We start from the raw sequence: 22,907 nt of genomic DNA, 5'->3' as shown, positions 1-22,907 counted from the left end.
TCTCCTTCAGTATATAGGCATCATTCTCCTTCAGTATATAGGCATCATTCTCCTTCAGTGTATAGGCATCATTCTCCTTCAGTATATAGGCAACATTCTCCTTCAGTGTATAGGCATCATTCTCCTTCAGTATATAGGCACCATTGTCTTTCAGTATATAGGCATCATTCTCCTTCAGTGTATAGGCATCATTCTCTTTCAGTATATAGGCACCATTATCCTTCAGTATATAGGCATCATTCTCCTTGTATATAGGCAACATTCTCCTTCAGTATATAGGCACCATTCTCCTTTAGTGGATAGGCACCATTCTCCTTCAGTATATAGGCATCATTCTCCTTTAGTGTATAGGCACCATTCTCCTTCAGTATATAGGCACCATTCTCCTTCAGTGTATAGGCATCATTCTCCTTCATTGTATAGGCATCATTCTCCTTCAGTATATAGGCATCATTCTCCTTCAGTATATAGGCATAATTCTCCTTCAGTGTATAGGCATCATTCTCCTTCATTGTATAGGCATCATTCTCCTTCAGTGTATAGGCATCATTCTCCTTCAGTGTATAGGCATCATTCTCCTTCATTGTATAGGCATCATTCTCCTTCAGTGTATAGGCATCATTCTCCTTCAGTCTTTCGGCACCATTCTCCTTCAGTCTTTCGGCATCATTCTCCTTCAGTCTTTCGGCACCATTCTCCTTTAGTGTATAGGCATCATTCTCCTTCAGTATATAGGCATCATTCTCCTTCAGTGTATAGGCATCATTCTCCTTCAGTGTATAGGCACCATTCTCCTTCATTGTCTAGGCATCATTCTCCTTCAGTGTATAGGCATCATTCTCCTTCAGTATATAGGCATCATTCTCCTTCAGTGTATAGGCATCATTCTCCTTCAGTATATAGGCAACATTCTCCTTCAGTGTATAGGCATCATTCTCCTTCAGTATATAGGCACCATTGTCTTTCAGTATATAGGCATCATTCTCCTTCAGTGTATAGGCATCATTCTCTTTCAGTATATAGGCACCATTATCCTTCAGTATATAGGCATCATTCTCCTTGTATATAGGCAACATTCTCCTTCAGTATATAGGCACCATTCTCCTTTAGTGGATAGGCACCATTCTCCTTCAGTATATAGGCATCATTCTCCTTTAGTGTATAGGCACCATTCTCCTTCAGTATATAGGCACCATTCTCCTTCAGTGTATAGGCATCATTCTCCTTCATTGTATAGGCATCATTCTCCTTCAGTATATAGGCATCATTCTCCTTCAGTATATAGGCATAATTCTCCTTCAGTGTATAGGCATCATTCTCCTTCATTGTATAGGCATCATTCTCCTTCAGTGTATAGGCATCATTCTCCTTCAGTGTATAGGCATCATTCTCCTTCATTGTATAGGCATCATTCTCCTTCAGTGTATAGGCATCATTCTCCTTCAGTCTTTCGGCACCATTCTCCTTCAGTCTTTCGGCATCATTCTCCTTCAGTCTTTCGGCACCATTCTCCTTTAGTGTATAGGCATCATTCTCCTTCAGTATATAGGCATCATTCTCCTTCAGTGTATAGGCACCATTCTCCTTTAGTGTATAGGCACCACTCTTCAGTATATAGGCATCATTCTCCTTCAGTGTATAGGCACCATTCTCCTTCAGTATATGGGCATCATTCTCCTTCAGTATATAGGCACCATTCTCCTTCAGTGTATAGGCACCGTTCACCTTCAGTGTATAGGCATCATTATCTTTCAGTATATAGGCACAAACATTTCCTGGCCGTGTATAAGGATCCCCCTGCCCTCAGATCGGCCGATCCCCGAGCATGTCGCCGCGGACTGAGTCCGTAGCCGCCACGCTAGCTTCCCGACCGGCTGGACCACGCTAGATCCACATGGTCGGGACTTCGGCCGGTCTGGGGTGGGGAATGATGGAGCGGGCCTCCAGCAATGGCCCCCGGTAGGTTCTGGGTGGAAATGGAGCCTGCAAAATCGGCGAACCGGCGCCGGTCCCAATTCCATGCGGGGAAATAGATTCCCTGCGCCGACCGCGATTTCGCTATCGGGGTGTGGAGAATCCAGCCCCATTTCTCCTTCAAGATATAGGCACCCTTCTCCTTCAGTATATAAGCACCATTCTCCTTTATTACATCGTCACCCTTCTATAAAGTCATCCTTCTTCAACATACAGGCACCATTTTCCTTCAGTATAGTCATTTCTCACAATGTTTGTGGAAGAAACAGTTTGTCAAACTTGATCAAAAGGGAGCAGCACGGTGGCACAGTGGTTAGCATTGCTGCCTACGGCGCTGAGGACCCGGGTTCGCTGCCTTGGGTCACTGTCCGTGTGGAGTTTGCACATTCTCCCCGTGTCTGCGTGGGTTTCACCCCCACAACCCAAAGATGTGCAGGATAGGTAGATTGGCAACTCTAAATTGCCCCTTCATTGGAAAATATAATTGGGTACTCTAAATTTATTTTTTAAAACTTGATCAAAAGTTAGACTTACTTACTCCCTTTGGCAATTTACCTGTTTCAAAACAAAATGGTTGATTTCAACAAGAAAAATCCGGCAGATTCAAGTTCCATTTCAGAATATACAAAGGTGATGAGGCTTTTGATTTACAATGTCATTTATTTCTTATTTTTCTTCTGACAGTATATCCATTCAGCTGGTATCATTCACAGAGTAAGTTGAGTTTTTATTATACATTGTACCCTGTATAAAATAATTTGTTCTGTGCATGCACTGCTTAAGCTTTTAAAAAATATGTTTTATTAATTTTTTTACAAATAACGCAACAAACAAAAACAAAACATGTTGAATGCAAAGCAGATACAGGACAGAACAAGAATTAGTGCAAATATAAATAAGATTGGATAACTTGTCGGGCCGCTCACCCTCATCTATTGCGAGATCAACACTTACAATATGGCTTGAGGGAAGCCTAACTGGAGCAGATCAGGCAAGGCAGAGCCTCTAAGTTTGAGATAGAGGTCCCACACTTTAAGGAATGCATCAGACGTAGAAGGGAGCACCGATGTCAGGGATTCCACAGAAATCCACTCCATAGAATAATAGAATCATAGAATTTACAGTGCAGACGGAGGCCATTCGGCCCATCGAGTCTACACCGGCCCTTGGAAAGAGCACCCTATCCAACCCCACACCATCACTCTATCCCCATAACCCAGTAACCTCGCCCAACCTTTTTGAGCACTAAGGGCAATTTACCATAGCCGATCCGCCTAACCTGCACATCTTTGGACTGTGGGAGGAAACAGGAGCACCCGGAGGAAACCCATTCAGATACGGGAAGAACGTGCAGACTCCACACAGACAGTGGCCCAAGTCAGAAATCAAATCTGGGACCCTGGGACTGTGAAGCAACAGTGCTAACCACTGTGCTACCATGCTGCACAATTAAGTTTTGCCAATTTTGAATTGAAGGGTACTTGTCATTGATCCAGGAGCAGTGGATATTTTATGAGCTGCAAAAGTTACGATATTGTACAAGCTTGTTTTGTTAATGTCTGTAATTCTTCCATCTGGAAGACCCAGAATTCGGAACAAAGGATTAAGCTCCACGGCTCTGTCAAATATCTTCTCGAGCTCCCTGACTACCCCAGACCAATAGTATTGAATCTTAATACAGGTCCATTTGCAGCGTATATAATTATCTTCCACTACGAGGCGCTTTAGGCACATCGGTATATAGCAGAATCAAACCTGTATCTAAAATGGTACAGAATTGTAGACTGAGTCTCCTTCATTCTATTGCAAACCGAAATGTTGTTGCATAATCACACATACTGCCCCATGTCTCCTCATCAATATTAGTTGCCAAGTCTTTTTCCCAAAACTGCAAAGTAACCAATGTACTAACACAGGATCTAGAACACAAGGTATCATGGAACTTGCTAATCATTTGTTGAGGCTCCGCAGAAATCAGAATTTTCTCTGCCAAGGAAATAGAGGAGTTAAGACGCAGGGTAGTCTTATTCAAGATAAAGGGCTGGATTCTCTGATTCTGGGGCTATGGCCCCACGCCGGCGTGGGAATGGTGGCATTATACAGCAGAAAATGGCACGGTGGCTGCCTGCAGCGGCCGCACTGTGCTACATGGCGGCGGCTTGCGTGCCGGGGACAACTCCCCCACAGTGCCCCCAGCCCTGAATAACCTCCGTCCCCCTGCCCACAGATCAGTCCACGCCGCCGGGGGCAGAGCAACGGGGCGGGGGGGGGGGGCGGGGCGGGGGGGGGGGGGGGGGGGGGGGGCGGGGCGGGGGGGGGGGGGGGGGGCGGGGCGGGGGGCGGGCGCGGGGCGGGGCGGGGGGGGGGGGGGGCGGGGCGGGGGGCGGGGGGCGGGGCGGGGGGGGGGCGGGGCGGGGGGGCGGGGCGGGGCGGGGGGGGGGGGTGGGGGCGGGCGGGGGGGGGGCGGGGCGGGGCGGGGCGGGGGGGGGGGCGGGGCGGGGGGGGGGGGGGGGGCGGGGGGGGGGCGGGGGGGGGGGGGGGGGGGGGCGGGCGGGGGGGGGCGGCCGGGGGGGGGCGGGCGGGGCGGGGCGGGGGGGGGCGGCCGGGGGGGGGGCGGGACGGGGCGGGGGGGGGGGGGGCGGGGGGCGGGGGGGGGGGGGGGGGGCGGGGGGGGGGCGGGGCGGGGGGGGGGGGGGGGGGGGGGGGGCGGCCGGGGGGGGGGGCGGGACGGGGCGGGGGGGGGGGGGGGCGGGGCGGGGGGGGGCGGGGGGCGGGGGGGGGGGGGGGGGGCGGGGGGGGGCGGGGCGGGGGGGGGGGGGGGGGCGGGGCGGGGGGGCGGGGGGGGGGCGGGGCGGGGGGGGCGGGGGGGGGGGGGGGGGGGGGCGGGGGGGGGGGGGGGGGGGGGGGGGGGGGGCGGGGGGGGGGGGGGCGGGGCGGGGGGGGGGGGGGGGGGGGGGGGGCGGGGGGGGGGGGGGGGGGGGGGGGGGGGGGGGGGGGGGGGGGGGGGGGGGGGGGGGGGGGGGCGGGGGGGGGGGGGGGGGGGGGGGGGGGGGGGGGGCGGGGGGGGGGGGGGGGGGGGGGGGGGGGGCGGGGCGGGGGGGGGCGGGGGGGGGGGGGGGGGGGCGGCGGGGGGGGGGGGGGGCGGGGGGGGGGGGGGGGGGGCGGGGGGGGGGGGGGGGGGGGGGCGGGGGGGGGGGGGGGGGGGGGGGGGGGGGGGGGGGGGGGCGGGGGGGGGGGGGGGGGGGGGGGGCGGGGGGGGGGCGGGGGGGGGGGGGCGCGGGGGTGGGGGGGGGGGGGGGGGGGGGCGGGGGGGGGGGGGGGGGGGGCGGGGGGGGGGGGCGGGGGGGGGGGGGGGGGGGGGGCGGGGGGCGGGGGGGGGGGGGGGCGGGGGGGGGCGGGGGGGGGGGGGGGGGGGCGGGGGGGGGGGGGGGGGGGGCGGGGGGGGGGGGGGGGGGGGGGGGCGGGGGGGCGGGGGGGGGGGGGCGGGGGGGCGTGCCTCAGGCAATGTCCTAAATGTCATTTCTATGTGTCATTTTGGGCAAGTTTGGCAGGGTTTTTCACACCGGCCTTTTGGGTGCGATTCACACCATTAATCAACCACAGTTAAGCATTTTTTTGGGGCCTTGGGGTGTTTCTACCCTGTCAAGCCCACACTTAGACATTTTTTCAATACTGGGGAGCTGAACACACCGGTGACACTGGCTCTTCAGAGATCAGCCCGCCATTTTGAAAGGGTGCCCCAATCTCTATGTGAACAGTCCCCCAACCATGGGCAATGTCACCTGCCGCACACATGGGCATGACCTCCTTCAGAATCTGACCCTTGGCAGTGTCACCTTGGCACCCAGCACCACAGCTCTGCTACCCTGGCCATGTCCCTGCCAGCCTGGATGTGCCACATGGGCACCGTGGCAGTGCTAGGGTAGCAGTACCAAGGTTGTAGGCTGGCAGTACCAAGGTGCCCCAGTGCTGGAGGGGGAATCCAGGGAGCCAGCCTGCCTGGTCCCCAACCTCCCAGGGGTCTCCAATGGCCTGGGAAATCTCTCGGGTGCCATTAGGTTTGGTCCATGTTTGTGTGGAGCAGTACTAAATGGCACCCGGTCCAGGTATCGCCGGGGAGAGCCGGGGGGGGGGGGGGGGGGGATCCGTGCAGCTCATTTCAATATGTGTGTATCTGGATCTCACCCAGCGTGAGCAAGATGTAGTTCACAACATCTCAAAAGGTTCAGATGAATCTCGTGAGATATCTCGGGTGTCGCAGATACTTAAAGAGCAGTGGGCGCAATTCTCCGCACTCACGACGGTGCGGAGAATAGCGGGCGTCGTACATTTTTACGGCCATGCTGGTCTGACGCCCTCCCGCTATTCTCCCCCCCCCCCCCCCCACGCCCGCCTCCTGACACGAATCGCTGCCCGCCGTTTTTTTACCGTGAGCAGCGATTCTCAGCTGGCCGATGGGCCGAATTCCAAGCCCTTTACGACCGTTTTTATGAACGTCAAACACACCTGGTCTGACCGTTCGTATAAAAACGGCCGTAAAGTCCCGATCTGGTGAACCATGGCACCGATTGGCACGGCTGTACCACGGCCGTGCCAAGGGTGCCATGGGCCCGCGATCGGCACCGATCGCGGGCAGCGGGTACTTAACCCGCACACTCTTTATCCTTCCGCCACCCCGCTGTATCCATTCGCGGGGCGGCTGAGGGGCATACCGGCCCGCGCATGCGCGGGTTTCACGCAAATGCGTGATGACGTCATCCACGCATGCGCGGGTTGGAGTCTTCCAATCCGCGCATGCGCGGCTGACATCATGTGACGCGTCAGCCGTCGCAAACTCTGGCTAGTGGGCTTAACGAAATTCGTTAAGCCCGCGATGCCGGAGTTCACGGCCGCGGGATGCTAGCCCCGACCGGGGAGCAGAATCGGTTCCCGGTCGGGGGGCGGAGGCTGGCGTGAAACCCGCCCGTTTTTGACGCCAGCCTCACGATTTCTCCCGGGTGCGGAGAATCATGCCCAGTGTTTTTGAATGTCAAATTGTTGACATAATTGCTCAAAGGATGACGAGGAGGCATCACTGAACATACCTCGCAGCCTACGAATGCCTCTATCTCTCCCGAGTATCAAATCCATAGTCCAAAAGACCTGGTGGGAAGTCCGGGCTGCCCAGGATGAGAGCGGAAGTCGGTTCGGATCTCCCTTTTAGTTTGCGGATCACTCTCCATGCAGCTAGAGCATTAAAAATAATAGGATGTTTGCATCTAGCAGAACTTTTCTTATTGTCTCTAGATAATAACTAAGGCTAAATCCACTGATATGCGCTTTAATATCGAGCCAAATGGATGCGGGGTCCTTCCTAACCCCAATCCCTTATAAATCTAAGGTGAAAGGCCAGGTGATATAGCACACACCCACCCCCGCCCTCGGGAACCAATTTGGCGAACATTGAACGAGGCTTCTTTTTATTCCAAATAATTGGACTGATCATTTTATTAATCGCCTTTAAGACCCTAAGCTGACAACATCATTGGCAACATCTGCAAGCGGTATAGCAACCTCGGCCACACATTCATTTTAAGCAAGGCAATCCTGCCCAGCCATGAAACCGGCAAGGCAGACCAACGAGTTAAATCCCACCTAATAGAAGCAATCAACTGAGGAAGGTTATCCCCATATAACATGCATAAATGAAGAAGTCATTGTAATTAAACCCCAACAGGAGCCACCTAAAAGGGAAATTGGCAAGGGAGTAGGTTTGCCCCTCAACTTGCCCACTGGCATAGCCTCTGATTTTGTAAAATTAATCTTGTCAGCGGAGAAGGCACTAAATCTATCCGCCACATCAATAATAGTGGGAACCGAGACACCCAGCTTTGACCCAAACAGCAGCACTTCATCTGCATAAAATGTAATTTTATGCTGCCTCTCCCCACAGCCCAGCCCCAGGATCAAGGGGTCCCACTTAATAGCCTCTGTCAGCTGCTCTATAGTCAATGCAAACATCAGGGCGAAAGGGTGAAACCCTGTCCAGTCCCTCTCTGCAAAGTAACGTTCTCGGACGTAAAACCATTTGTGAGTGCTGCCGCCAAGGGTCTATGATGCAGCGCCTAAACCCATTTAATATGTTCCTCACCCAACTCAAATCTCCGCAACATTTTCAGCGCCTCAGCGAGCGCCGGATCAAGAGTCCGCTTGAGGATCAAGACGCCACATTGAATAGGTGGCTCCACCCCCGCCAAATCTGACTGCGCCCTTTTATCTCTGGATTTCTTCACATTCTTTAGCATTTTCTCTCCAATACTTATCCAAACGTCTTCCACGGACATCCTACCAATTATTAACGTTCCGATTAGGTTAGGTAAGCATGTGAATAAAAGATGAGTTATAAAGCGAGCGGCACCAGAGTCTGTAGAAAAGCTGCTATTCCTGCTCCTGCATCACGTGGCTTCCCTAAGCGGAAGTTTAATGGGATCAAAGCAAGTCAAATCAGTAAACAATAAGCAAAAATCAAATTGGGTAAAGACCTTGGGTGAATGGAGGACAGGTCGTTTCACCACACTATGACCTAAGTCTGACCTCATTAGACTTTCCGTTTGGTTCGTGGTAACTGGGCACCCTGCCAGTTTCGTTGCAGCTTCGACCAGATGGGCTCAGCAAAATGCGGCCTTCCCGGCTGTTTGTAAGCAAAGCTGGTAGATTGGGCTGTGAACAGCTGCAAAACTGCGAAAAGGGCCCTCACTTATATGACGGTGAATTTGCCAAAGGCCAGATCTAATAATATTACTGCTATGGGTTCTGAATAATTAAATACTGCGACAGACAGTTAATCAAATCTACAGAACAAGATAAACGTCTTCATGCTGTAAGGTTTATCAAGTGATGGTGGCGGAAGTAGCGTACGAAAATTCAGAATGACGGCAGTTACAAATAAAAAGAAAATGAATTGCAGAACCTCTGTGATATCTTGTTTATGCACCCCAAAGCATTCAGTATTTCTATATCAGTTTGCACTCATGATAAAAATATTATATTCCCTCTGCAGGACCTGAAACCAAGCAATTTGGCAGTAAACGAGGACTGTGAACTACGAGTAAGGATAACTTAATAACTTACTATTTGATTTATGTTTCAGAAAAAATAGAGGTAATATTTTTTATTTACCTCTTACTCTGCCTGTTGCCTGTTGCTCTTCATATTTAGTTACTTTCATGTTGTTCATCTAACTTGACAGATTCTAGATTTTGGGTTGGCACGGCAGACCGACGATGAAATGACAGGTTACGTAGCAACCAGATGGTATCGAGCTCCAGAAATAATGTTAAACTGGATGCATTATAATCAGACAGGTAAAAGTGGCACTTACTTCTACGGGAATTGCTGCCAAGGTGGAGATTGTTGAGTACATGTTCCAGTCTTGATGTGGTATCATGGGAACAGTGTTCTGCAAACCTTGTATTCTAATATTTCACACATGGCCACCCAGCTAGATCACTGGGTATGGACTAATTTAGACGTGGCAAATCTTTTCGCTTGTGGGTGGGGGGTGGAGGGGAGGGGGGCGGGGGAAGCACATTACAATATTTTCTCACTCAAGAGAACAATGTGCAAATTTGGGAAAGTTAAAGATTGGCACAACATTAAACATGAATTTCAAAATAAAAATCTGACATATGAAAATAAAGAACTTACTGAGCAGAAAAATAATGAGTAATACAAAAAAGGTGAGCATTAAGAGTGCAACAGGAACAGTGCGTCGGGCTCACTCCCAGACTCGGAGTGCGCACTCTCTCACCCTCACTGTGAGAATGGATGAGAGTGCATGTGAATTTGTATGGGTAAGGGTGAGTGAGAACTCTGGGCTGAATTTTCCCAGAAAGTGGTCCAGATAGGCGAGGGTCTGCGGAGATGAATGCCTTAGTAGGCGAGGGCCCAGGGAGTTGAATGCCCAGAGAGGCGAGGGCCCGGGGAGCTGAATGCCCAGGGACGCGAGGGCCCGGGCAGCTGAAGGACCAGGTAGGCGAGAACCCAGAGTCAGAATGCCCGGGGAGGCGAGGTCCCAGGGAGCTGAAGGCCCAGAAGCGGAGGTGGGGCAATGAGGCTACTAGAGGAGGAAACAGGCCTGTGGGAGTGGAGCCATTTTCTTTTCAGATGCTTCCTTTCCTACTACTGCAACTGGTCTTCCATTTAGTTTCCAACAATCTGCCCTAATATGTCCCATTTTGTTACAATGGAAACACTTCGGCCTCCGAATGTCACTTCCACCCTCAACACTTTCCTTTTTGACCTGAGGTGAAATTTCCTGACCATTCCCAACTATTTGGTCTCTTCTTGACTGTTTGTTTTATTTTCCCTTCCAATGTTTAAAATGATGACGGACAAAAGTTTTGGTTCTATGGACCAGTTCGTAATCATTAGCTAACCCACTAGGTTCATCTCTAGAACTAATTTCCTTCCTCAACCTGCTCATGTGTCTATGCTTTAACTTTGCACATCTTAAGATGAAATGCTCTCTCACCTTTTCTCTTTCTGCCACTGCTAACCTCTTCATTTCCAATTCCCTTTGAAAAGCTCTCCCTTTCTCCTGCATTTCAAATTACTTAATTTCTATTTCTCTCTGTAATAGCCAATTCAATTGCTTCACTTTTCAGAGAACTTGGCAGACCAAGCAACTCATGCAATTTTAAATGTTTCACTCAGCTTTCAATATTCTCAGTTTTCCTTACCCCTGTGGGTAATCCTAATTCCATTTCATCTACCAATTCACTTACTCTTGGTTACTTTTTCTAAATGAGTCAGAAATAACATCTTCCATCTTTAGGAACGTCTTAGCAATTTCCAATGCCATTTTGGATTCTAACCTGTACACTACACCTCACAGGAACTCCCAATTCCTTTATCCAGTACCTCAGTACCCCACTTACCCTTTTCTTTTTAAGGATGGACAGATATTACCATTTAACAATAAATCCCAGACCACGTTTTACTGTTAAGCATCCAAGTAACCCTTTCTCCATGTTTTGAAATCCTGCAAGAGCCTCTTTTGTTACGATCCCAGTTGGTGTTATAACTGGATGGGAAGATCCCAGAATGAAACCCAGGCTCAGAGGCCGTATCGTTTACTTTTTTTTAATAAAACATGAAGGAGCAGCATCAAAGGGCCGCTAATTAGTTTTAACAACAAGGAAAAAAACAAGACAAAATTGAATTAGGATAAATTACACCTTGACTTCCCCCCCCCCCCCCCCCCCCCCCCCCCCCTCCCCCTTCCCCCTTAGTTTAACAATTCCCCCACAGGTTTTAAGATTAACATGGATTACAAAGTACATTGTAAGCTACAAAGTACATTATAAACTACAATGATCTCATTAACATACCAAGTCCCTTGTAAGCACACAAGATGCCGATGGTCAATTACACGTTCTACTTTGAACCCAAGTGAGTATCTGTGGATTTCTTCTCAGAATCCCTGCCAGATGGTTGCCATATGAAAGCTTCCAAACTCCACTCCCAAAACACGTTTTAAAATCTCTCATTGTAAAGCTTTGCCTTGGTGGTTTGCATTCCAAAATCCAGTTCAGGTTTTCCAAATCACCCTTTTGAACAGAGCTTCTGCGCCACTTTTACCAGTAATTCCAGTCCAGGATTGTACACCAACACTTTTAGGATTTATTTGTCCTGACTGCAGTACAGACTGTTGACAATTGCTTTAACTCTCTATTTCCAGATCCTTATTAAAATGACATCAAATGTTTAATTTATCTATGAAGTCTCCTGCCCACTTTAAGTCTAGTTACTGCAAATGTTTCTTTAACTCCGAACACTTTGTTTACTCTTCCTTGAATTCTCCTGAGAAGAAAATGATTTTCAGAGTGCGTTTTGCGGAATTTGTGGAACATGGTGTCCAGCTTTGCACAGGATAACAAGTTTACGTAGGCAAAACCCAATAGAAATGTGCATCATCCTCCTTTCCGTAAATTCGTCCTTACCATCAATGGTTACTAACTTGCTGTAACAGAAGAGCTTTCTGTGGTGCTTAAGATTTTAAAAATTCCTTTAATTCATTGATTGAATTAAGACCATAGAATATGGAAGAGGAATAACTATCTTAATGGCTTGTGGGCCATTAACAGAGGTGGATTGAGCATTTATTCAAGAATAACAATATCTTGTGAGCAGTTTTTAATGGAATATTTTGGGTCCATGTCGTTTTTTAAAAAATCAGCGTCATGCAAACTTTGGCCATCCAGCCTCAGGGTTATAATCAACAACAACTTATATGAAATGTCCCAGAGCATTGTGGAACAAAGTATGACACCATGGTATGCAAGGAGATATTTGGTCAGAAGAACAAATGCTTGATCAAAGAGGTAGGTTTAAGGAGCATTGTAAAAGAGGAAAGCGAGATGGAGAGGAAGAGAGATATATGTATATCCCACCTCGGGTGACTGCGTGAACTTTGCATGTTCTCCCCGTGTCTGCGTGGGTTTCTTCCGGGTGCTCCGGTTTCCTCCCACAGTCCAAAGATGTGCAGGTTAGGTGGATTGGCCAGGCTAAATTGACCCTTAAATATCCAAAGGTTAGGTGGGGCTACTGAGATACGGAGATCAGGTGGAGGTGTGGACTTAAGTAGGGTGCTCTTTCAAGGGCCGGTGTAGACTCGATGGGCTGATGGACTCCATCTGCGATGTAAATTCTATGATTCTAGGCAACTGAAGGAACAGCCACCAATGGTGGAACAATTAAGACTGGGGGGGGTGGTGTACAAGAGCTAGAATTAGTGGGGTGCAGATATCTCCATGAGGGTTGTGAAACTGGAAGTGATTACAGAGATGGCGAGAGCCGAGGCTACAGACATTTCACATTTTTATGATTGCCGTGTTTTTGACTTTAACATTGTGGAAAACTGTAGCTATCTGTTCCAGTTATGTTGGCACTGACAAGAGTTGAAGCAGGTTGTTAATCACCAGTGCACAGTTGGTGAAGCACTTCTGTCCAGATTGCACATAACAAAATGTGGCAGACACATCTACTTTGTAAATGTGACCCAAATTATAGACCTGCAGAATTTTGTGGAGATGAGCCTTCCATTCATCATTCCACACTTGCAGTAGAATTACCCTCATTGCCAATTATCTTGTACACAAGGCTTGAAGTGACAAACCATCAAATGCTGGTGGAGAAATCTTCCTTGATCCGGAGGCCAGCAAACATCTAGGCTTTCGTTTAGCGATTTGGGGCAAGATTTCTTTGGCTAATGCAGTGTTCTTCAAACTCGGGGGCGCGACCCACGGGTGGGTCGCAGGCGGGTGTCGGGAGGGTCGCGGAGCCGTCCTTCACGGCGCTCCTGATCACGCAAATCCCCGCGTAGCAGCTGGCGTTTAATAACACCGGCTGCAAGCGGCCATTAAAATAGCCGCGATCATGTAAAACAAATTTGGTCGCATGCGCAGTGCGGCTGCTATTTGTTTAAACGGTCGCAGCTTTTTGTTTTACAAGTTCAGGCGCTTTTATTCATTTTATTCATTTATTTTATTAATTTAATTCTTATTTTTTTCATTTATTTTATTCATTTTATTTTCTTTTACAAGTTCGGGGGGGGGGAGGTTTATTCACTTTATTTATTTATTTTATTCATTTTTATTTTTTTTCATTTATTTTATTCATTTTTTTTTTACAAGTTCAGGGGGGTTTATTTGATAACATTTTATAAGAAAAAATGCCGAACTTTGGACAGATGGGGACTCCGTACTTTCCAACACCGGAAGGCTTCACCTTCATCCAACAGGTTCCATTGGAGGAGTGTGTACGAGGGCCTAAGGGACCCAAAACTATTTCCTCCATTTTTATCAGCAGCAAACAAGATAAGAGAAAATGGTGGGTCGCGAAGGTCGGCCGGCGTGGGTCGCGAAGGTCGGCCGCGTTGGGTCCCGAAGGTCGGCCGGGTTGGGTCCCAAAGGTTGGCCTGTTGGTAAAAATGGGTCCCCAGAAAAAAAGTTTGAAGAACACTGGGCTAATGTATCATAGAATAGAATCCCGAAAGTGCAGAAGGAGGCAATTCGGCCCATTGAGTCTGCAATAGCCCTTGGAAAGTGAACCCTAACTAGGCCCATGCCTCCACCCCATCCCCACAATCCAGTAACCCCACCCAACCCTTGATGAGCAGGACGGTAGCAGAAGTGGATAGCACTGTGGTTTCACAGCGCCAGGGTCCCAGGTTCGATTCTCTGCTGGGTCACTGTCTGTGCGGAGTCTGCACGTTCTCCCCGTGTCTGCGTGGGTTTCCTCCAGGTGCTCCGGTTTCCTCCCACAGTCCAAAGACGTGCAGGTTAGGTGGATTGGCCGTGATAAATTGCCCTTAGTGACCAAAAAGGTTAGGAGGGGTTAATGGGTTACGGGGATAGGGTGAAAGTGAGGGCTTAAATGGGTCAGTGCAGACTCAATGGGCTGAATGGCCTCCTTCTGCACTATATGTTCTATCTTCTATGTTCTAACCTTTTGGACACCAAGGGGCAATTTAGCATGGCCAATCCACTGAACCTGTACATCTTTGGACTGTGGGACGAAACCAGAGCACCCAGAGGAAACCTACGCAGACACGGGAGAACGTGCAAACTCGACACAGACTGTCACACGAGGCTGGAATTGAACCCTGGTCCCCTGGTTCTGTGAAGCAGCAGTGCTAACCACTGTGTCACCCTGCCGCGACTCGTTATCTTCATATTTGTGGGCTTCCTTTTTTATCTGTGACACATATGTTTCTAATATTGTTTAGCCCTTTATGTCTTCAGATTTCCGCTAGCTGTATAGGCTGCTGTTATTTACAGAGACAGTTTGGCAGACTTCTTTTCTGGAATTTCCTCTCTCCGTTGTTTTGTGCAACACACGATTGATCCTTGAGTGTTCTGATGTCATGCTTCTGTTAAATTCCCGCCTTGCTATTTATCCTCGGTAAACTATAATGTGTGCACAAACCTGAATAATTCATAGGCCAAATAGACAGACTCACATGTTACACCTGTCAACTTGGGTCATTCAAACAAGAGTTTTGTAACACTAAGGAACTTAAAGATTTTGTCGCATTGGACGTGTCAGAATTTATGGGCAGAATTCTCCAATCTGGGGACTAAATTCCATGGCGGGGTCAGGAATGTGGAATGTTTCCTGCTGCACAGGCTGGTGGAAAAACACACCAAACTTCTGAGCCCTGTCCTCCTGAATTATGCAGCCGGGTGTACTGTGCTATATTCCACGGGGGGTAGGCCTGATAGCGTGTAATCCACTGTCCTCTCTGGTTGCCATATTGAAAAGGCACCCAACATCACTGACCCACCATTGAAGGAGAGAGGTGGACCTCCTGAGAAAGAAGATGGATCTCCAGGAACATTGAGACAAGTGTCCCTCCAGGACACCGAATCTTGATCCAGAAGCCACTGCTGTGGTGTCCCAGTGTTACCATTGGCCTCCATCCTGAAGTCTGGAAGCAGCCCCAGGCATTGTTCAGGTGACCCCCGGCATCTGACTGCCACATTGTTCCAAACATGTTTCACACAGACTTGTTTTACCACTGGCGCTGCGGAGAATCAGGCGTGGGTGGTTGGACCTTCACCTTCATCCCATTAACAGGATGCAAATGAGTTTCACACCAACTTCAGATCGGGAATCCCGCTTGCCATGGCTGGCACCAGCAGAGGATCCTGAGGGCTAATTCACGCTGATGTGAAATTGATTTTGGGGGTATCCTTCCAAATTCTCCCTCCTCTGCCTGCCCATGAACCAGCCAGTGGGGGCTTGGGAGAATTCCGGCCCTTATGTCAATGTGCCGAATAGGTTTTTGTTATTCATGTGTCACTGGGACGTCCTTTTTTTTCTTGCAACATCTGCCAGCGGTGGATAACTGATTAGGCCTCTTGAAACACCGCTTTGATTTTCCAGATGGCGGACGCCATTTAGCCCTGTTCCTGCATTCAATGAGATGTGGCCTATTTGCGATCTAACTCCACATACCTCTCTTTGCCTGTATCCCTCAAGACTTTCGGTTGTGAAAATCATGTCAACCTCAATTCAGAATTAGCGATTGATCTAAATTCCATAAATTGCCTTTTTTGGAAGAGAATTCCAAACTTCTACCACCATTTGCGTGCCAAAGTGTTTCCCAATTTCACTCCGAAAGATCTTGCTTTAATTTTTAAAATTTGCCTCCTCATCCCAGAATCAGCAATCTACAGAAATAAGTATAAAAACACAACTGAAATTGATATTGCGTTCAAGCATGGTGCAAACATGAGAATTGCTTGCCCTGAAAGTCCGTCACGGTAAACTGTTACACCAACGTCCTAAACATTGTTTTGCACTCAGTTTTATTGTGTTTTTCTTCTAAATTATTTTGATTTCTTTTTCCTCCAGTGGATATTTGGTCTATTGGATGTATTATGGCCGAGTTGTTAAAAGGAAAAGCCCTTTTCCCAGGAACTGATTGTATCCTTGACAAGTTCTGCTTGCTCTATAGTATTCATTCTGATTTTAGACTTGTAAATGGAGAGAATGTAAAGTAAAATGGCTTTGTCCCTGAAATAATGTGAAATATAAATTAACCTGGAATTACAATGTGTGAATGTTGCACAGGGACAGGATCAGGATCCGTGGAGTTGATAACTTCAAAGTCTAGAAATGACTGTTCCTGAAATTAGTGAAACATCCTTAATGATTTTGCCTGCCTCCCCTCCCTGTCTGCGACCTTGATGGAGGTGCAAAGCTAATCCTGGAGACCACGGCACAATGAGCTGGGGACAGAGCCATAACTTCAAAAATGGGAATTTGGTGGGAATGATAATTGGATTCAATGAGGGAAGGAGTTGCCAAATTAATAAGCCAGGGACAAGAGCAAAAATATCGAGGAAGAAGGAAGAATTCCAGAAATGTAATTGGAGGAGATTTAGTTTTGTGTTATTTTGCTCGAGATTTTTAAATGAATCATACAAGCTTAAAACTTTGTTACATGAGAAGGGAAAATAGTATGGGTGCTGTAGAAATTGAGACATTTGCCTTTCAGGTCCACATTCTGCAGAGGTTTACCCGAAACATTAGCAAGCTGGTCAATGCACTCAAGGCAGAGTTGGTCAGGCTTACTGAACGAATGTCTATACATCAAAGTGTTAGGGAGAAGTTTTTTATGAATGACGTAGCAGAGAAACCATACAGGGGTTAGATTAAGAGAAGATGGGCGGCACAGTGGTTGCCTGGTCTTGGGTGGAGTTTGCACGTTCTCTCTCCATATGTGCGTGGGTTTCCTCCTGGTGCTCCGGTCTCCTCCCATAGTCCAGTGCTGTGCAGGCGAGGTGGATTGGCTATGATCCATGTGCAGATTATTTCGCTTGAGGGGCAGTTTCTCAATGTCGTGCACGGACCCATTGCAACTCCAGGCCAGGGCTTTAGAGTTGGAAAATTAAGCTCAACTTAGACCATGAGGACCAATAGTGGATGTGGTAAACCACGGTATTGCATTGTGTTATGTTGGACATACCTGGGCTTGTTCAGGCTGGCTCCGCCTGTGGCTCCTCCCCTCGGGCTCATGTATAAAGGTGGTAAGTCTCCGCCTCCGACCCAGTTCGGGTCCAGAGGCAGGAGGCTTGCTGTTTAGTGTATTAAAGCCTCAGTTACGTTCATCACTTGTCGTGTGTTTATTGATGGCATATCAATTTAATACACTAAACTTCTAAAGATGAACTCATCACTCAAGCCTGATCACCTGGAGCTGGGCCCACAGGAAGCCGACGCCATGGAAACATTTGAACACTGTCTAAGCTGCTTCGAAGCGTACTTCGGATCCTTCACCGAAGACATCACAGACCTCCAGAAGAAGCAGGTCCTCCACGCACGTGTGAGCCCAAGAGTCTTTCTTCTCATCAGGGACACCCTCTCGTATGTGGAGGCAATAATGCTGCTGAAGGGACAATATATGAAGTCTGTAAACGAGGTGTATGCTAGGCACCTCCTCGCCACGAGACGGCAACGCCCTGGGGAATCAATTGCAGAACTCCTGCGCACTTTACGTATACTCTGCCTGAACTGTGATTGCCGGGTGATATCGGCTACCCAGCACTCCGAGCTGCTGATCAGGGATGCTTATGTCGCGGGCATGAAATCACACTACATCCGGCAGCGATTACTAGAAGGGGGGACACTCGGCCTCCCAGAGACAGTGCGACTCTCCAACTCGCTGGAGGTAGCCTCCCAGATCATGGAGGCATACACCACTGACCGCGCGGCACCCTCGTGGGCCTCGTGGGCACAGTCATCAACTGACCTGGGCGCGACGCAAGCCTGTGCCGCGCAACAGCCAACACCAGAGGCCCGAGGTGCTACTTTTGTGGCCAGAGTAATCACCCCAGACAACGCTGCCTGGCACGGAACGCAACCTGCAACATCTGTGGGAAGAAGGGCCACTTTTCAAAAGCCTGCCAGGCCCAATCACCCCCTAAAACTTCTAGGCCCAGCAGCGCTGCCTGCTGCCTGTCGGGGCCGCCACCAGCTTCTGCGCCACCTGCCACGTGCGACCCATGGGCGCCGCCATCATCAATTTTGGCTGCCACGTGCGACCCATGTAGGCTGCCATCTTTAACGCATCCTCCAACCGCCACGCGCGATCCACAGAGGCCGCCATCTTGGATGCCATTGCCGCTGCCACCCGCCACGCGTGACCCGGGGGGGCCACCATCTTGGACGCCATTGCCACCTGCCACGCGTGACCCATGGGGGCCGCCATCTTGGACACCATTGCCGATACCACTCCGCAGCCTCTCGGGAGCCCAGCTCACCCGACCATATACTGGCCACCGCTACCTCCAACCGGCCTACCAGCCGTCTTCCGAAGATCGCCTCCATCACGGTCAACCAGTCCCGGTCGCTCCACCTCACAAAATCTACGATGACCGTCCGGATCAACGGGCACGAGACGGCCTGCCTTTTTCGACTCTGGAAGCATAGACAGCTTCATACACCCAGATACAGTAAGGCGCTGCTCCCTCCCAATCCTACCGGGACCCAGAAAATCTCCCTGGCTTCCGGATCCCACGTAGTAGATGTGCGGGGGTACTGTGTCACGACCCTTATTGTACAAGGCGTAGAGTACGCTAACTTCAAACTGTACGTCCTTCCCCATCTCTGCGCTGCCCTATTACTGGGGCTCAACTTCCAGTGCCACCTCCAGAGCCTTACTTTAAAGTTTGGCGGACCCCTGCCCCCCCCCCCCCCCCTCCCCTCACCGTCTGTAGCCTCGCGACCCTTGAGGTCGCTCCACCCTCGCTCTTCACAAATCTCACCCCGGACTGTAGGCCCGTCGCTACGAGGAGCAGACGATACAGTGCCCGGGACAGGGCCTTTATCAGGTCGGAGTCCAGCGACTCCTGCGAAAGGGGATCATTGAGGCCAGTAACAGCCCCTGGAGAGCTCAAGTGGTGGTCGTCAAGAGTGGATGGTCATCAACTACAGCCAGACCATCAACCGATACACACAGCTCGATGCATACCCCCTCCCCCGCATATCTGACATGGTCAATCAGATTGCGCAGTATCATGTCTTCTCCACAGTTGACTTGAAGTCCGCGTACCACCAGCTCCCTATCCGCCCGGAGGACCGCCAGTACACTGCCTTCGAGGCAGATGGCCGCCTCTACCACTTCCCCAGGGTCCCCTTCGGCGTTACCAATGGGGTCTCAGTCTTCCAAAGAGAAATGGACTGAATGCTTGACCAGTACGGGCTGCAGGCCACTTTCCCGTACTAAGACAATGTCACCATCTGCGGCCATGACCAGCAGGACCATGACGAGAACCTCCGGCACCCTCCATGCCTCCGAAATTCGACACTTCTCTGTCGAAAAGGAAGCCCAAGCCATCGTAGAAGCTGTGCGACAGTGGAGGCATTACCTGGCCGGCAGGCGATTCACTCTCCTCACTGACCAACGGTCGGTTGCCTTCATGTTCAATAACACACAGCGGGGCAAGATCAAGAATGACAAGATTCTGAGGTGGAGGATCGAGCTCTCCACCTACAGCTATGATATCTTGTATCGACCCGGGAAGCTCAATGAGCCCCCAGATGCCCTATCCCGCAGTACATGTGCCAGCGCACAGGTGGACCGACTCCGTACCCTCCACAATGGCCTGTGTCACCCGGGGGGGTCACCCGTTTTTTTCACTTCATCAAGGCTCGCAACCTGTCTTACTCCATCGAGGAGGTCAGGACCATGACCAGGGACTGCCAGGTCTGTGCGGAGTGCAAGCCGCACTTCTATCGACCAGACAGAGCACACCTGGTAAAGGCCTCTCGCTCCTTTGAGCGCCTCAGCATCGATTTCAAAGGGCCCTTCCCCTCCACTGACCGTAACGTGTACTTTCTCAACATCGTTGACGAGTACTCAAGATTCCCCTTCGCCATCCCGTTCCCTGATATGACCTCTCCCTCCATCATCAAGGCCCTGCACAGTCTTTTCACCCTGTTCGGGTTCCCCACCTACATCCACAGTGATCGGGGATCCTCCTTCATGAGTGCCAAGTTGCGTCAGTTCCTGCTCAGCAAGGGCATCGCCTCCAGCAGGACGACCAGCTATAACCCCCAGGGAAAAGGCCCGGTGGAGAGGGAGAACGCCGTCCTACTGGCCCTACGGTATAGAAGTCTCCCGCTGGCAGGAGGTCCTCTCCGACACGCTCCACTCCATCCGGTCGCTCCTGTGTACAGCCACCAACGAGACTCCTCATGAACATATGTTTGCCTTCCCCAGGAAATCCACCTCTGGGGTCTTGCTCCCGTCCTGGCTGGCAATCCCAGAGCCCATCCTTCTCCGGAAGCATGCGAGGAGCCATAAAACCGACCCCCTCGTCGAGAAGGTCCTGCTCCTCCCTGCAAACCCACAATATGCCTACGTGGCACACCAAGACGGGCGACGGGACACGTTGTATTGTGTTGTTACATGTCTGGGCTTGTCCAGGCTGGCTCCGCCTGTGGCTCCTCCCCTCGAGCTCATGTATAAAGGTGGCAAGTCTCCGCCTCTGACCCAGTTTGCGTCCAGAGGCAGGAGACTTGCTGTTTAGTGTATTAAAGTCTCAGTTACGTTCATCACTTGTCGTGTGTTTATTGATGGCATATCACCTACTTGGACTGACACTAATCAAGTGTTGGGTATGAAAGGTGAGAACTGGTAACACTTCCCAGCATCAATATTCTTGATATACACAAAACTCTTCCCTCTTTTTCAATTAACACTGTTAATAGTTGGAGTGTGAATTTGACCACCCTTGCTTTCTCTTGACAAGATGAGGATAGATGAAATGAAAGTGAAAAATAGATTAGGCTTCAGAGCAACACTGTGACTTTTCAACTAGAAGATTCTTTCCTCTATATTTTCCTATAATGGCACAGATATTGATCAACTGAAGCGAATAATGGAAGTTGTTGGAACACCCAGTACTGAATTATTAAAGAAAATATCTTCAGAACATGTAAGTGACTGTTTGATCCTCACAGTAACTATGTTTAATAAGCAAGTTGTTTATCTCCATATATAGTTTTGAGGTATTGGAGTGAAAGTAAATTTTCTGATAAGGTTCTGCCCTTTGCTTTGCTTCCATTTTCTTGTTTATTGACTACTTTGGTGCATTATAGTTCCAGGGTAATTGTGAAAACTAAGAGGTCCATGTTCACATGTGGTCCTTAGAAATGTGTGTTAATCTAAAGGCCATGCAGGCGGGTGAAGCCCCGGAGCCGGACGGGTACCCAGTGGAGTTCTATAAAAAGTTTTCTATAAAAAGCATATAAAAATATGCTCTGGGATATTGGGGCCGGTGTTGATGAGGATGTTCAATGAGGCAAGGGAAAGAGGGTGCTTCCCCCGACGATGTCACAGGCCACGATTTCGCTGATCCTGAAGCGGGACAAGAACCCGGAGCTGTGTGGGCCCTACAGGTCGATATCCCTGTTGAATGTGGACGCCAAACTGCTGGCCAAAATTTTGTCCTCTAGGATTGAGGATTGTGTTCTGGACTTTATTGGGGAGGACCAGACAGGGTTTGTTCAGGGTAGGCAGTCGGTAAGAAGGCTATTAAACATGATCATGACGCCCCCGGAAGGTAGGGAGTTGGAGGTAGTGGTCGCAATGGACGCAGAGAAGGCCTTTGATCGAGTAGAATGGGAATATCTGTGGGAGGTACTGAGACGGTTCGGATTTGGGCGGGGCTTTATTGACTGGGTCAGGTTGCTGTATCAGGCACCTGTTTCGAGCGTACGGATGAATAGGACAACATTGGACTATTTTAGGCTGCATCGGGGGACGAGACAGGGATGCCCCCTCTCCCCACTGCTGTTCGCGCTAGCTCTAGAGCCATTGGCAATTGCTCTGAGAGCCTCAAGGGGCTGGAAGTGGCTGGTCCGGGAGGGGGCTGGGGGTGGAAACACAGTCTCGCTTTACGCAGACGACCTGCTCCTGTATGTACCAGACTCAGCAGAGGGGATGGAAGAAATCATGAGGATTCTCGGGGAATTTGGCCAATTTGCGGGGTATAAACTAAATATGGGGAAAAGTGAGATGTTTGCAGTCCAGGCGAGGGGACAGGAGAGGCGACTGGGTGAGCTGCCTTTTAGAGTGGTAGCGGGAAGCTTTCCGTATCTAGGCATTCAAGTGGCCCGGGAATGGGAACGGCTGCACAAACTAAATCTGGCCCGGCTAGTAGACCAAATGAAGGAATATTTTCGGAGGTGGGACGAGCTCCTGTTGTTACTAGCTGGGAGGGTGCAGACAGTGAAGATGACGGTCCTCCCGAGATTCCTGTTTGTGTTTCAATGTCTCCCCATCTTTATTCCACGGTCCTTTTTTAAACAGGTCAACTTAGTGATCTCTGGCTTTGTATGGGCGGCAAGACCCCGCGAGTAAAGAGGGGGATGCTTGA

The 22,907-nt window shown here is 50.3% G+C and overlaps 1 protein-coding gene and 1 long non-coding RNA gene across 5 annotated transcripts in view; one reads left to right on the top strand and one right to left on the bottom strand.

Annotated features, from left to right (window-relative positions):
• The window catches only part of LOC119973411, a 97,433-nt gene that overhangs the window by 8,128 nt on the left and 66,398 nt on the right, over positions 1-22,907 (bottom strand). The gene's annotated exons all lie outside the window — the stretch shown is intronic.
• mapk11 (mitogen-activated protein kinase 11) overlaps positions 1-22,907 on the top strand; it is a 66,222-nt gene that overhangs the window by 27,480 nt on the left and 15,835 nt on the right. For 3 of the 4 annotated variants that reach the window (XR_005462305.1, XM_038811469.1, XM_038811466.1), the window contains exons 5-9: positions 2,659-2,688; positions 9,014-9,061; positions 9,203-9,317; positions 16,375-16,446; positions 21,385-21,464. Coding sequence is in view for 3 of the 4 variants with exons in the window: in XM_038811469.1 (XP_038667397.1) it covers positions 2,659-2,688; positions 9,014-9,061; positions 9,203-9,317; positions 16,375-16,446; positions 21,385-21,464 (345 nt within the window). In the remaining variant the exon portion in view is untranslated. The remainder of the gene's footprint in view (positions 1-2,658; positions 2,689-9,013; positions 9,062-9,202; positions 9,318-16,374; positions 16,447-21,384; positions 21,465-22,907) is intronic. The other variant, XM_038811468.1, reaches the window with a different exon arrangement.

The sequence above is a fragment of the Scyliorhinus canicula genome, chromosome 11 (genome assembly GCF_902713615.1).
Source record: "Scyliorhinus canicula chromosome 11, sScyCan1.1, whole genome shotgun sequence".
In the NCBI taxonomy this organism is placed as follows: domain Eukaryota; kingdom Metazoa; phylum Chordata; class Chondrichthyes; order Carcharhiniformes; family Scyliorhinidae; genus Scyliorhinus; species Scyliorhinus canicula.
This window is presented reverse-complemented; position numbering and strand designations above follow the sequence as displayed.